Source organism: Nannobrachium achirus (assembly GCF_963921795.1).
Source record: "Nannobrachium achirus genome assembly, chromosome: 8".
Taxonomy (NCBI): Eukaryota; Metazoa; Chordata; class Actinopteri; order Myctophiformes; family Myctophidae; genus Nannobrachium; species Nannobrachium achirus.
In genome coordinates, this window is record NC_137817.1 from 18,180,086 (window position 1) to 18,195,437 (window position 15,352).

General features: G+C 43.6%; 1 protein-coding gene across 1 annotated transcript in view; it reads left to right on the forward strand.

Annotated features, from left to right (window-relative positions):
* kirrel3b (kirre like nephrin family adhesion molecule 3b) overlaps positions 1-15,352 on the forward strand; it is a gene marked incomplete at both ends in the record, with an annotated part of 254,831 nt that overhangs the window by 192,211 nt on the left and 47,268 nt on the right. Inside the window, one exon of the mRNA XM_080731474.1 lies at positions 6,434-6,584. Coding sequence (XP_080587600.1) covers positions 6,434-6,584 — 151 coding nt within the window. The remainder of the gene's footprint in view (positions 1-6,433; positions 6,585-15,352) is intronic.

Genomic DNA, 15,352 nt, shown 5'->3' on the forward strand with positions numbered 1-15,352 from the left:
TCGTCGTTGTCGGGCGGAAACCTTGTATCTCCAAGTTTCAAATTTGTACGTTCTTTCGCAAAGTAAAGCCCTGCTTCATCATACGAGGCCGTCGCACAAAAGTAGATTGTCTGTTTTCACTAGTTTAAATCATTTTTAAAATGATAAATGCAAAACGAACGGTTTTGGACATACAAGGTTTTTATCCGACAACGACGATATCATAGACATATATCATTTCTATATGAACACAATTGGTCCGTGTTCGGGGGAGGGAAACCTGGCACGGAGGGTGTTGAACAGGAGGAGGAGGCCGGAGAGTCATAAAAATGGTCTGCACAAAAAGGCCTTTTCTCAGAATTATAGTTTTCATAACCACTTGGCACTTACAGTAATTCTATAAGCTGTAGCCCTACGTCGAAAACATATGGGCTAATTTGTATGCAAGTTATACCTCATTTGATACCTTTCATATGAAATGGAAAGAAAACACTCTTTTTTTATAGCCGAAGGCAGCCAATCAAAAGAACAGCAGATTGAAGATACAGTACTAGTATGAGCTATGAAATGTTTGTGTGACATGTTCCCCAGGCTGTGCTAAAAAATATATATATGACAACAAAACAAGGTAAGTAAAAACATAGCAGTAATTGTGAGTTTCTCACAAATGTTAATAGCAGTCACGCTTTTGGCTTCTCAATTTCTTTATATCCTGTTTTACAGGTGAAATTTCTTTTTTTTAAATGATGCAAGATATGAAAATAGAAAATCCTCCCAGACAATGTTACTAATTAACGTGTTCACGCAATACAGCAGGCAGTTTAGAGTTCTCACCAGTTGAGCAGCATATTATCATTTATTGTATTTAACGACTTTCAAAAGATTCAAAAGAATTTGTCAGGCTAATTAACCAAAATTATGTTTTACACGAGGAGCTAAAAATAAGACTGAGTTGAAGAACACTAATTGTTAGGTGGATCTTCAAGAAGGATCTTATATTAATGTAAAAGCCTGGGGTATGATGATCAAAAGAGGCCAATTTAAACTAAAGAAATGTTTGTTTGTCTGTTTGTTTGTGTTTTCCTTCTTTGTTGCAATAGATTCTAGAAAAGCTGAAATATTTTTTGGGGGGGTGGGTTATTTTTTTCCCCCAGCACAATTAATATCCAGTAAATGGTGTTAGAAAACTGTCCTTAGTATGGTCTGAAATAGCTTAATGCAATCCAATGCCACATTTGATGTTCGGACACATCAAAGGATCGTTGGATTAATGGAAGAATATTAATAGAATATAAATCATTAATTTTTCGCTTTAGCTGGTAAAGTTGAAGTTGGTCCTCAGATGCTTTCACCATACCTCATCAAGGCATTCTCTGCTTGCTTTGCCGGTCTCAATGGGTCATGGTAATTTTGATCTTTACAGTATTCTACTAGACTAGATACTATTAGCATAAGTTTAAATACAGGGAACAAATGGCCTCTACATGTGTAATTATTCAGCCAACACCAAAACTGTTACAGTACATTATAGACTTCTAGAATAAGGTGCAACACCTGTCAAAATATAATTAACCAGACTTTTCAGACTGCGTGGTGGATTAACTACTTGAACCTTGCTGAAAATGGCTGTTCACAAGCTCACAATGTGTCACGCTGTGATGCGTTGATCGCCTATTTTCAACGAAGATATTCAATGTAGAGCGAAAACAGAAAATAGAGCCCTGAGGGACCTTTGTGAGGTACACCACCCCCTGTCCCCCATCCCCCACCCCCTTCAATGTACTACATTTGGCATCAGGGCATGTTACATTTTTGATGTACACCGTCCACACACAAGGCCATTTTAATAGGGCATCGGCCTTCTTCTTCTTTTGTGTATCATCATCCTTGATGATTGGTTGACAACATTTTATTTCACAAGATTTCTTGTTATTTCTTGTTACCTGAGTAGACATCGGCCTACTCAGGGCACTGGCCGACTTGGGGACCCATACACATTGGGAGCAATTACATTTCTGTATTTGACTGTGTCCCTTTTATCAACGAGGCATGCCCATATATGGAGTACAGGCGAGTTTATGACATCAGTACTATGATGTCATATTAATGATATCAGGGTAGTGAGGGTACTTCATATACGGTATGGGGATTATTCAGGTCACTATGTGGTCAATCCAATCCCTACATTTGATTTGATTTTGGTAAAATAAATATAAATAAACACAATATAACTTAAACCTAGGATATACACATGAAGGCGCAATGAAACGCTTGTTTCCAATGTGGTCCTACATAACACAAAATAAAAGCACCAATACATTACAAAGCACGCTGCACATCACAAAGCATGCAGCACATCACAATAACTACAATATTGAACGCACTGGAAACCACCTAAAATCCCTAACAGATATCATAGAAACACAAATCTAAAGTTCCCATCACAAGCCTGTAGCAGCTTATTCCATAACTGCCTGACACACAGAGGCAGCTTAGGTATGGCGGCCAGGACTGTCCATACAGTATGAGATAGCAAAGCATGTATGAGATGTATGTTTGAGTCTGTTGATGCAGATCCATGCAGTAAAAGTAACACAAAACGTATTTAATCTGCAAGTACAAATGTTCATCAAGCAAGTTCATACATTTAACTCACAATGCAAGCAAACTACTCTATAAGCAAAGTAAAACAAATATTCGAACAGTTTTTTGTCGTTTTATCAAGCCATCTAGTTAACATAACTGACCCAAGGTGCACTCAAGGATTATTAAGAGGACCATCCATAGTCATATTAGTATGAACTTCAGTCATCTCTCTCTCTCGTTCACAAATGTATTCCCCTCACACACTGCAGGCAGTGATATGAAAAATTATCAATTTGTAATGTGGACTGATGGGTGTTGAATTCAATGTAGCAGCTACCTAACCCCCGTTCTAAGATTAATGACTGCAGACAGGTGTAGAGCAAAGAAGGAAACAATCGTGACTGTGTCAGAGCGGATATTACATTGACACATGACATGGCTGTCAGCTAATGTGTCATATGCTTAAGAAGAGGTGAGTGCCAAAGTGTCCAACTGCAGGTTTATTTACCTGTAAATAGATGCAGATGGCATCGCTAATATGCTTAAGTACTTTAAGGAAACTGGAAATTAGTGGAAATTATAAACACTTCTTTACAGTTCTCTAAAAAGTGACATGCTGTCAGAGAGGGCCTTGGAGGAGCATTACGATTATGAAAGAAACGGCACTCAGGTGGCTCAGGGGTAAAGTACAGTACCTGTAGCCTGACACAGAATTTTCATCCATTATTCAGTCTAAGAGCCCTTCCTACTGCAGCCATTTCTGGGATGGCGATTGGTTCACTCCCAATCAATCACAATAGTAGCGAAGCAGATGACGTCGTTGTTAAGCGACCCTTGTTCATGTTGTCATATAGAAAGCTAGATACCTCATTGGCGCGACCTGTAAAAAAGTCCAGGCGGAAGTGTGGAAGTGTGGAAGGCATGCTGCCACTCAAAGTGGGCCAATCACAGCGTGTCTTTCCTGGGACTTATCCATTCAATTCAAAGGAGCTTTATTGGAATGTTTACATTGCCAAAGCAAGCATCCATGATCATGCGCGGCTCAGGTGTTCTTGGGAGCTGCGTTAGAAAAGTCTTTATCTGTCTATGATTGGCCTAGCGAACTTCTGTTTCTGTGGCGCACATGGAAGCGTGCTTCTGAATTCCGCCTGGACTTTTTTACAGATGCCCCAGAGCCGGAGGAGGCGTCTACCTTTCTATGTCTACGCATGCTGTTATGTGGCTGTTGTAACTGTTGCTACTTGCTAAGAAACCGGCAGAATAGGAGTGCTATTCTGCCATTCTACAAGTTACCGTAGCGGGCGACGCCATGTTTGTTTATGTTTGTGAATGTCCGGTCCGACACTGTTGTTTGATGTCATCAAGTTGAAACGGCGCTGATTTGCCATACAGATTTTCAACCGAGTCTCGCCTCTCGATTGAGAGTAGCTCAGAGTACGTGTCACCAGACCCTGAATCGCCTGAACGTTTTTAACAGGCGTGGCTAGCGATTCAGGGCCTGGAGCCAGGCTACAGTACCTGCCCACCCCGCAGCGTCTAGGAGTTTGAATCCACCGCGGTCTATCCAGCATGGCTGAGCTTTTTTTGGCCTTTGTCGGGCTGAGGTGGCACCTGCCAGTGGGGGGCGAATGGAACAGATGAGCAGTGAATAGAACAGAATAGAAAGGATAGAACAATTTTGTTGAAACTATTCGACCCACGGCCAATATAATGACAAGTCCCTTGACATTTTAATGATACTATTCAGCATGATCTCCCCTCAGGTGAGAGGGAAACCACACGGAAACATTATGATTAAAAAGGAGAAGAAAAAAGAGGCATTAGAGCAGCCAAATGTGAAGATAATTGCTGCTATTACTCTTCGCACTGTCAATAGGCCTCCATTTGACACAACTAATAATTCACATGTAATGATTTTGGCAGTTAAAATATAGTATCTCTTTTACCTTGCTGGGAGTAGCGTACGTACTCCAGGGTAAGGGTCTGAGTCTACACTTTACCCTTATACTGTATGTACACGTACAGACATACTGTATAGTGAAAATGCATTGTTGTCTTCTTTTCCATAAAGTGGACCACGTTTCTGAGGATAATGCACGGCAGCAGTGCAGGAGAACTGTTCCCTGCAAGCTGTGGCACCGAGACAGAAAACACCTCTCTGACTTTAGAGTAGATGTTTATTGCACTTTCCCGTCATTGGGCCTTCTCTTCCTGGAGCATAAACAGTCAAGAGCACAATGTTTCTACAGCTGCGTCAAGGGAATACATATTGTCTTTGTGGTCGGTCGCGCTGTGCTCGCTTTCGCCCGGCCAATTTGTTCTAGTAAGTGACTTTGTGCACCGTTGTGCAGAAGCTACCGGCACCCTTATAAGCCCCCACCCCCTACCATGACCACTGGAGTGGTGACGAGAACTATCGTTGCTGTCAGGCAGAAACCTTGTATCTCCATTATTATTTTTTTTAGCTTTTGTTTTATTTTCTATTAATTCTCCACTTCATCGTAAACCAGTGTCGCTCAGTAGCAAAGTAGTAAAAAGTACAAGTGAAAATGGGTATGTTGGGTTTTTATAATGTATAAACACGATAAGTATTAACAAGACCATGTGACTAAATATGAACTACAATGGATCTGTTGGAAAACAGGTCATTATTATTTATTTTTGAAGCGGTGAAAGCCGCTTCCAAGGAGTGGCTTTGTGTCTCCCGTGCGTTCAGGATTGAGGATTGGTCAAGCTTCACATGACAATTTGGCCCTCCAGATAAAATCATTCATTCATTCAGAATTCATAAAAATATAGAACTAAAGCACATAGAAAGTATAGATCTAGAACACAGATTTCATAGCTCTAGAACACATAGAATAAAAATTCACCGCTTCACCAAGGTTTGATTTTTTTTTTCTGAAACGGTAACGTTATTACTTGCGCAAGCAGAGCGCGCAAGTACTGTGATGGGCTGGGTATGTATATGTCGGCGTCCTCTCTTGTTTAAGCCCGCAGCCCAATCAGGGACCAGCATCTCTGGCAACGTCATAATTAGCAGGCAACGAGGGACCAGCATTCCTGGTGATGCCAGTGGTGAGCGCAAGGAGCAAGTTGGCACCTCGAGTTGTGCAGTTCTAGTTATTATTATTGTTGGACATACGAGGTTCCCCCCTGACGACAGCGACGCTATACTGAACGCTGCAGAGCGATTCCAGATGGCTCCCGCACAATGTAGGGCTCAGAGGATGAGCGCTGAAAAGAAGATTGATTTCCTTTGTGGTGTATGACAAGCCAAGCACTGGAGCACAGCTCTCCAGACACACAAGAGAGTCTCGAAAAATCATATTTCTACAATTCTTTATTTTCTTTCCTTTTCTTTGCTCAGATCAATCAGCCTTGGAGCAATACTACAGGCTATACTTTCAAGGGATGTGAATTTGTCTCTGGTTTTACCCCCGGGACGCGATGTGTGTGTAAATTCCTGCATGTGGTTGCTGTTTTCGTAATTTAATATCCTCTCTCAAGCAAAAGTGTCGCTGTCGAGGTGCTAATCTATGGTTACTTTTCAACATGTATTTACGTGTATACTGTAGATAAATCCACACTGAGGATTTTACCGCGTAAATGTGGTGTTTTACCACGTAAATGTGGTGTATGACGGTCCAGTTAAACTAACACTCAGAATAGTACACAATCAATGTAGGCCATACTGTAAATAGTTTCAAGTGCCACAAAGACATTAATTATTAATTCATAATGCTTTTTTCCCACAGACCTATCGCCTATATTCGTTATATGAGGAATCATGTGAAGAAATTGAACTTTAAGACAGACCGGACCCTTTCTTTCAGCCTCACTCATTCATCCTTTCGGTCTTCCGCAGACCCTGCTTCGCGAGAGTAGGAAGGAGAGCACAGTGAGCACCCTGTTCCTGTCCCCCTCCAACATTGAGACGGGCCAGCAGATCATCTGTAAGGCGTCCAACAAGGCAGTGCCCAATGGCAAGGAGACCAGCGTCACCATCGACATCCAACGTGAGTTTGAATGTGCAAAACCATTCTGGTTTCTGCTCTCTCTATCTCCTCATTATCTCCGTCTTTCTCTGTCTGTGCAGTAGCTTTTTCTCCTTTGTGTTTCAATCTCTTTCTCTTCTGAACCAGCTTTACCCCGTCCTCCTAAAGTTCCCAAGTAATCAGTGCTGATGAAAAGTGTTTCTTTCACACAATGCATTTAAAGCTACAATCCAGGTCTTATTTTAATGAATACAAATGTATTAACCAATCTGTATAGTATGTAAACACAATATAACTAGCACATCTGCAGTGATTGGAGGTGGTATCCCTACTCTTCCATTGCTACATTTCAACCATGTCAGCTAGGACCCCTGGGTCAATAATTGTTACCATGTCAATAAAGGTATTTGAAGCAGACAGTGCACCAGATTGGACACTTAGACGTGACACCATCTTTACTGTAGTTCAGACATCGTTGCTATGAGACAACTGATAAAACTCCTGATGGCGCAAAACTACACATTGATGTCAATAGAAATACACTATACAGTAGACGTAGGGTATTTTCTTATCCACACTATACAGTATAAATAATCTCTCGCATCAGAACAATATAGGATTTAATTTCGAAATTGGCAAAAGTTTTCCACTAAAGGCACCAGTAGTGCGCAGTACGTAGATATCCGAAGCTGTCAGGCAGGCACATTTGGCTAATGTTCTGTAAACATCTGAAAGCTCTGATGGCTATTTTGTTATTGGTGTCCATGTTGCCTCCAGTATGTGGGAGGGAATGGGCGAGTCATCATTAACTTCTGTTCCATGTAATGAAATATCACACAAATCCGTCTGTCTAAAATGAACGAGGTTTTCTTTGTTTTGTCCTTTTTGACTACCTCTCTACCACTCCACTGTGCACATATCCCTGCCTCTTTCCTTTCCCTGCATGAGCCATCAATCTTTCTGATGAATGACGTGCACAATCCCCCTCCAAAATAGGCAAAGTAAGCCCAGCGTGTGGAACACATTGAGCCTCAATTGTCGGGGAATCTTTTTTCGATCAAGGACCACTCACAGCGTGAGGGCCGGCTCTGAACAAAAGGATTTCGCATCACTCATAGCCCCATTCGACACCATTAAGTACGACTAATAAAGCAGAAAAATGCTATTTAGAGAGCCATTACAACTGACGGCTCCATTCTTTTCATTATGTACACCACAAGAGGTGTGTTCCACTGCGCTGGGACAGCCCAGGCGCGGTGTAAAAAATGATTAACAGTTGTTGGTGTTTGCTACCCTGGCAGTTTGTCCCCATCATTTCTTTTTGTCATGCAGAGAGTGAGAGAGAGAGAGAGAGACAGAGAGGGAGAGAGAGAGAGGAAAATATGGAAAAATGAATGAATGTCCCTGAACATAGTGATGTGTCTGCAATTAGGGTCTTCCTATACTGCAGCCCCGGAATAAAAATACATTTACTATAACCCAGAAAAAAGAAAAAATACAGCAGGTTATCAAATTCTCCCTTTTACACAATTAACCCCCTGTCTTGCATCACTCATCATCCATCCACCAAGTCTCCATCTCAATCCCCTGATCCCTCCCCACCCTTGACAGGTGAGATGCACTCTGCCTCCACAGCCTTCAGCAGTCTAGCACCACCTAATTAAGCCGGTTCTGAAATCAAACGTACTGTAATTGAACTTTGATTCATTCGCGCTGGGCATCAAGGATAACTCCCAGGGCTGATTAATTTGATTACAAGGTATTCTGCGGCGGCAATAGCATATGAAAGGCTGCACAGCGTGAGCGTGTTTGTTCTATATAATTTATAAAAATGAGAAACTGGCCGGCAGGCGCTGAGGTACAGAGGCTTGGCTAATATGTTAAAGAGTGCTGTTTCATTCTAGCAACAGAAGCGTTTATTGCGCGCACAAGCCATGGAGGATGGAGGCTGAAACACTGGACATTCACAATAAAGTGCCTTTAAGCAAGACACTGAAGTGCTTCAAGTGGCACTGAGACTCTGGCATCCCTGTAGAGCTGCCTGTGCGCCAGCCAGGGTCTGGTGGCTTTGTGTTGAGAATGGGATGCAGGAAACTAGTTTCAACAGGAGGCACAAAGTGAAAATGCAACAGTGTTCTGGATGACAGGAACTGCATGGCTTGTACACAGTAAAATCCTCATGTGTTTAGGTCCATTTGGTCCCATTTGTACACTCTGAGCTTTACTCGAGTCGGCACACCAACAGAAATTCATTCTCTCACAGACAGACATGAACGCGCGCACACACGCACGCACGCACGCACACACACACATGACACACACGGCTAGCTTGCTGTGGATTATGGAGCAACACAATCGGCTTCTGAATGACCGGAATATGCAGAGGTGTGTAGTCATACTGACAGCTTTACCCGAGGTGAATGGAGAGTGGTACGCAAACCGTGTGGCCCCTTGGTCCCTATTGTTACAAGCAGAACAGGTGTTGTATCAATAAATGATGGAGCTTTAGCGAGGTGGAGGAGCAGTCGACATAGGCTCCCCTCCCTCTCAAGCCCTGCAGAGGCCTGGCCTATTGCGCCACCCCCTCCACAGGGGGCAGTGTGCTAGGACACGGGGGTGGTAAATATTGATGATGAGCATCTGTCGGCAGCCTGAGGAAGGGGAGCACACGGAGAAGGAGAAGGATGGTAGACAGCCCCACCGGACACGCACCAGAAACAAGCACACAAGAGAAGATTTGGTGAAAAATGTAGTGAGTGTTCAGAGAAGACAGGGCACTTTACTGCACACGCACGTGTGTGCACGATACATGCACACACCTTTCATGCCAGGCATGCCAGGGATACAAAGGATGTACTACATAGATAGTTGGAAGACACTGCATTCAAAGATTGGTATAAGATTTCTTCTCACAGCGATTCTTTTATATCTTTTTTTATCCCAACTTGCAAGCCAGTGCATGGCCAAGCATTAAGCAGATACAGCACAAAATCATGTATTTTTCAAATCTTGCAGGGCAACTTAAACCTTCCTCAGCCAAAACATCCACCCCACAAACCCAACATAAAACAACCAGGCATGACCCAGCTGCAGCTATACCGCTGTACAAAAGCCCTTGAATGACAAATAATAATATAATAACTTGAATAATATCTGCATGTTTGTCAGTGAAGGAAAAAAGAGGGGAGAAAGCAGACCCTAACAGGTCTGTAACGTGGCTGAGAATGTGAATGTGAATGGATTTGGTTCCATTTATACACTCTCAGAGTGAAATAAACACAGTTTAAGATCCCAGAGATAAAAGATTGTACAACATGGGGGCCTTTTAACGCATAATATCAAAGTGGGGGTCCTTGTTCAGTTTAAAAGGTTGATTAATTCTGGACCACGCTGAGCGCAGGAGAACGTCTATCTTTTTGAGCACTGCTTGTGCTGCACTTAACAAGCACACCTGCACTCTTCCACTCCTCTCTGATTAAGTTGCATTAATGCTCGGCTTGGCACCATAGTCTCTCGTCGGGTCCTGGGGTGTTTAGGCACTGCCAATGTCTGAGCTGAAGGACTTCAATAGAAGCTGTCCAGGATAACAAATGGAGATGATGGGCGGTGGCAAACACTTAGCCGGTAATCCGATTCTGCTCAGGCGTCTGCATAATGCGTTTGCATATTAGTTACTTGTAGTGTGTGTGTGTGTGTGTGTGTGTGTGTGTCTGTGTCTGTGTCTCTGTCTGTGTGTGTGTGTGTGTGTGTGTGTGTGTGTGTGTGTGTGTGTGTTTGTGTGTGTGTGTGTGTGTGTGTGTGTGTGTGTGTGTGTGTGTGTGTGTGTGTGTGTGTGTGTGTGTGTGTGTGTGTGTGTGTGTGTGTGTGTGTGTGTGTGTGTGTGTGTGTGCGTGCGTGCGTGTGTGTTTGAGTGCATTTGATTCTGTTAGTTCATCAGTAATTTCAAGCAACCGTATTGGGTTATGCAAAATCAGAAAATCCACTGATTAACAGTGAATCTGTATTTTGTCTTATCGTAAAAAAACATCCAAATCGTCTTTGGAAACACGCACGCACGCACACACGCACGCACGCACACACACACATACACATTTTGTGAAAATTGTATGTAATCTGATACCAACTTGCAGTCATATTATGGCACTCTTCAATCAGATTGCGAATCGCTTACTTCAAACAATGCACGTGTGTGTGAGTGTGTGTGTGTGTGTGTGTGTTTGAGCACGTGTGGGAGTGTACTTGTGTGTGCGTGTGTGTGCGCGCGCGGCTGTGTGCATAGTCTGCATACACGTGTGTGTGTGTGTGTGTGTGTGTGTGTGTGTGTCTCCTAATATGAATAATTTTGTTGAAGGCTTAGGCACTCCTTTCCTTGCTTAGCGTTATCTAAACGACCATTTGGTTTAATGTGATAATGTCTGTGGCAACAACAGTAATTAAAATGTTTTCAGACTTAACAGCCTTATTCCACTCACCTGTAAAGGCCCATTTTATTATTTCTCTCTCTCTCTCGCCCGCCTGCCCCTCCCCCCCCCCCCCCCCCCCCCCTTCCCGCAATCCTTTTAGAGCTCTCCAAATGAGACTAATCTAAACATTACCGTGACACATTGCTTTTACTGCTTAAGCCAGTCCAAAAAAATCCAATGCATTTTTTCCGCAGGCTTTACCCCGTTATCATTTTAATGCCAGTGATTTACATCCACCTCAGCATTTCCTGCCCAACAGAAGTTCATGCAGTTATCCCAACCGGAGGGCGAACCAAATTAGCATCTAAATACAATATGTGCCAGTGGTATTACCAAAATGAGAGGGATTTTCGCGAAAAAAAAAAAAGAGTTGATAGACTGCTGACTTTAGTTGTCCAAACCAGTCCATTAGCTGCCTGTAATTTGATAGTGGGGGAGGGCGAAGGCTGCTGTGCAGTGCAAATGTTTCTCCAGCAGTGTGACTGTGGGTTTGCTGTTGCTTACGCCCCACCTCTTGCACTTTTAAATGGTGTAAACACACCCACGCCGTCAGGGCCCAATTTATCTCCCGTGCCCTAATGTGTCATGACAAGAATTCACGCAGCTCGTTTTCCCTCACTCTTGAAAAGTCTGCTATTTTAAACGTGTCACTGCTAAGACAATTCGCGTGCGCATAATTTTGTACTATACTCTTCACGAACGAATTGACGTTTCCATTTAAATTTCCAAGGTTCACATTTCGTCGTTGGCGGGTGGAAACCTTGTATCTCCAAAACCGTTTGTTTTGTATTTATTATTTAAAAAATTATTGAAACTAGTGGTAACAGACGATCTACAAGCACACAACGCCTCGCACCGCAAGGTATTGTGTGCTTGTAGATCTGCTGTTTTCACTAGTCTTGTCTGACAGTCTTGTATGATGAAGAAGGGCTTTGCTTTATGAAAAAACGTACACATTTGAAACTTGGAGATACAAGGTTTCTGCCCAACAGTGATATACTGTAATTGCAAAAAAAATCAATTCAATGTCAAAGTCAATGTCAATGTCAATGTCTACACACCAAGTCAATCAAAGCAATCAGGCCACCACAGGGCCGGACTGGGACATAAATTCGGCCCTGGCATCTTGGCCCAGACTGGCCCACCACAACAGGCGTGAAGCGAACATAGAAGATCTGCAAGCCCACAACACATCGAGACAGCGGCGCGTTGTGGGCTTGTATGCTGTTAAATGTTTGGGTGGGACTCCTGGGCCACAGTAGGCTGTGATTGGGCTACTAGGCCAGTATTCAGATGATAGACAAGCCAGTGGACCAATCGTGTGATGTCTCTCTGCTCTGTGGGCCGGTGCTACTGAAGGATTGGCCCTCTCCACTTAGTGGATGCCCAACCCAAAAAATACTGTAACTATCCTAATGGTGACATTAAAATTAAATAAAATTAAATAAAGTCTGCCATTTGTGGGGTCCGATCACCCAAGTATGTTGTATCAGCTGCAGAGCGTGTTGGGACAGGAAGGCTCTTAATTGGAGGCACGCACCTGAGATAAAGATACAGTGAGGCAGAAAGAGAGAGCGACTTGCAGGCAAACCTGATGAAGGTGTGTGAACTGAGACATTGGTGTATCTGTTCCCAAAAACGATATATTGTTTAATTGCAAGTGAAAGAGGACAGTGTGTTATGAGTTTACTTTTTGCTATTTACTACATTAGTCCATGGTCTTCTCACTCTGAGCCCAACCGATCCCTGATTTTTTTTTTTTTTACAAAAAGTTGAATTTTGAAATAAACACATGAACTGAACTTTATTATCCTAATCACTTGTTGTCTGTAGAGGCTTTTGGCTTAGGGGGAAATGCAGGGAACGAGAGATAGAAGTGGGGGTGGCAAAGGCTCCTTCATGCGTTCACATTGCCATGTGGGGTGAAAAGAAGAAAAAAAAAGCGACTAATTAATGAAGAAGATGCAGATGTGCAGAATCTTTTTGTTGGAGCTGGCTCAGCTTCGTGCTCTTGTTGCTTAATCAAGCGGTTAATGGCAAATTCATCTGAGAGAACGAGAGGCACAGAGAACAAGATAAAGCGAGACGGAGAATTATTAAAATAAATTGGGATAGGAAGTTACTGGCTCCAAGTTACTGGATGTGGGATAAAGGCCTAATTGCGTTGTATTGATGAATTATCTCTGTCCGTGTGATGTTCTCCACTTGCCCGCGTGGAGGGGGAGTTTCTAATGTGCAAGATCATAGTTTCAGTGAAGATGTGATGCTGCAAACAAAGCTTTGCTTTCAGTCTGCTGACAGTCTGCTGTAAATCCTTGATGTTCCCAAACACATTAGACCCCCACAGGTACGCTGTGAGGAATAAAAGCCCCACCATGATACAGTCTGTCATCTGAAACACTCAAACATCTGTCTGTGTTGAACTAAAGCCTCATTTATACTTAGTTGCGCGCCAGTGTCGTGCACTGAAAATGGCAGATTTGCAAGCTCCAAACGCGCGGCGGTGCGGCGTGTTGAGGGCTTGTAGATTGGCATGTTGTCTATTACGTGACAGCACGCAAACCAAGTATAAATCAGACATCACTGAGCAACATTTGGAATATTTTGTGTGTTTGCCACACATGGCTCCATACATCATAATCAAGATGTTGAAGCTGAATCTGTCTATCCCTCGGTGCTCACCTCCCAGTAATCGACTCAGCCAATCAGGGGACTGCGTGCCCATATTGCTAAGGCTATAAGCCACATGGCGGTGGCAAATAAACATCCGCTCTCCGTCAGAAGCACCAGACGTCACTCCTGGAGAAGTTTGAAGCTGGTCCTGGTGGAGAACAGCTGTCTACAATGACCTGGAGAGATTGGAAATGGGGCTTTAAGAACGGAAGAGGGGGAGACAAGCCATTCACACTGGCTCCATCTCCAAGAAACAGCAGCGAGCAAAGTTGGAGGGATTGTTCCAAAAACGCCATCTGCTCTATGCTTTGAACTAACCGATCAAAAGCTGTCAGCCAACTCCACCCGCCCCCCCTTGCCCACTTCTTCTCAATTAATCCTGTTGTTTTTGCCACTGCTTCATCAATCCACCTATCCCCCCACCCATCTTCCATCCATCCATCCATCTTTCACTCTCTCCTGCTCTCTCCCTCGCTACCATTCTCTTGACGAATCGTAGGAATTAACGGGGCTTGCATATTGATGTCCTGTCGTCCGCCAGCCTCAAACGAGCTCGCTCAGCAACTCATGCATTTATACATCAAAGTGACAAACCAACTTCTCTATTAAGTAGCTGTCTGTCATCTCTGACTGGTCAAAGGTTGGCTACAGTACGTGACACATCCACCCCCCCCCCCCCCCCCCCCCCCCCCCCGATCCCTCGTCTGCCCCAGAGGGCCCGCGCTGGAGGACTTTTTGGCAGCGATCTCTCTCCCCTGACCCTCTTTAGCGCTTTAAAATTCTAGGGAGACACGGCCATCCACCAAACCGTTTGTCACTTAGCGGAAGGACGTAATGCCATCACGCCGCAGCTTCCTCCAGAGAGGACTGAGACGTCTTGTAGGGAGGGATAGTTGTCACGCCTCGAGCAACTTGAAAGAACTCCCCACTCGATCAGTAATGCAATTGACAGTAATGAGCCTGATGTCCTTAGGTCCCTCCTGACAGAGGTGAAAAAGTTTTGCATGGAGGGGTAACTTATCATAGGGCAGTGTGTTTGGCCAAGAAACAGACCTCTGCATTGCTGCAACAATTATCGCCATGGCCTCCTCCACCTCCTGCTCTCTCTCCCCTCCCTTCTCTTTCAATGTTTTTCTCTCACTCTTTTGTGCTCTCTCTCTCTCTCTCCCTCCCTCCAGGGGTGTCACACCAAATTCTGGGCCCTGGGTACAAGGATTCACTGTGTGCCCCCCATGAATGGGGAGGGGGTTTAACCCATTTAGAGTGGGAATGCATTATTACACATTATTTTGTGCTTTAACTATTGAAAAATAGCAGATCTACAAGCTTGTAGATCTGCTATTTTTGAATATTTTTGAATATTTTTTGAAAATCCTATGTTTCTATGTCAGTGGTGCTCAAACCTTTTCATGTGAAGGACCCCCAAAATCATATGTCTTTGGCCATGGACCCCCATCTCAAAATATTTAGTTCCAGGGACCCCACAGAAGCAAAATTTGAGTTACAAATGTTTGCTTAAAAAAATACATATTCAAAGATTTGCGCGCATTTTCAAGACTTTTCAAAAAATAGCAGATCTACAAGCTCGCAGCGCGGCACTCGGTGCCGCGCTGTGAGCTTGTATATCTGCTGTTTTTCAATAGTTGAAGCATA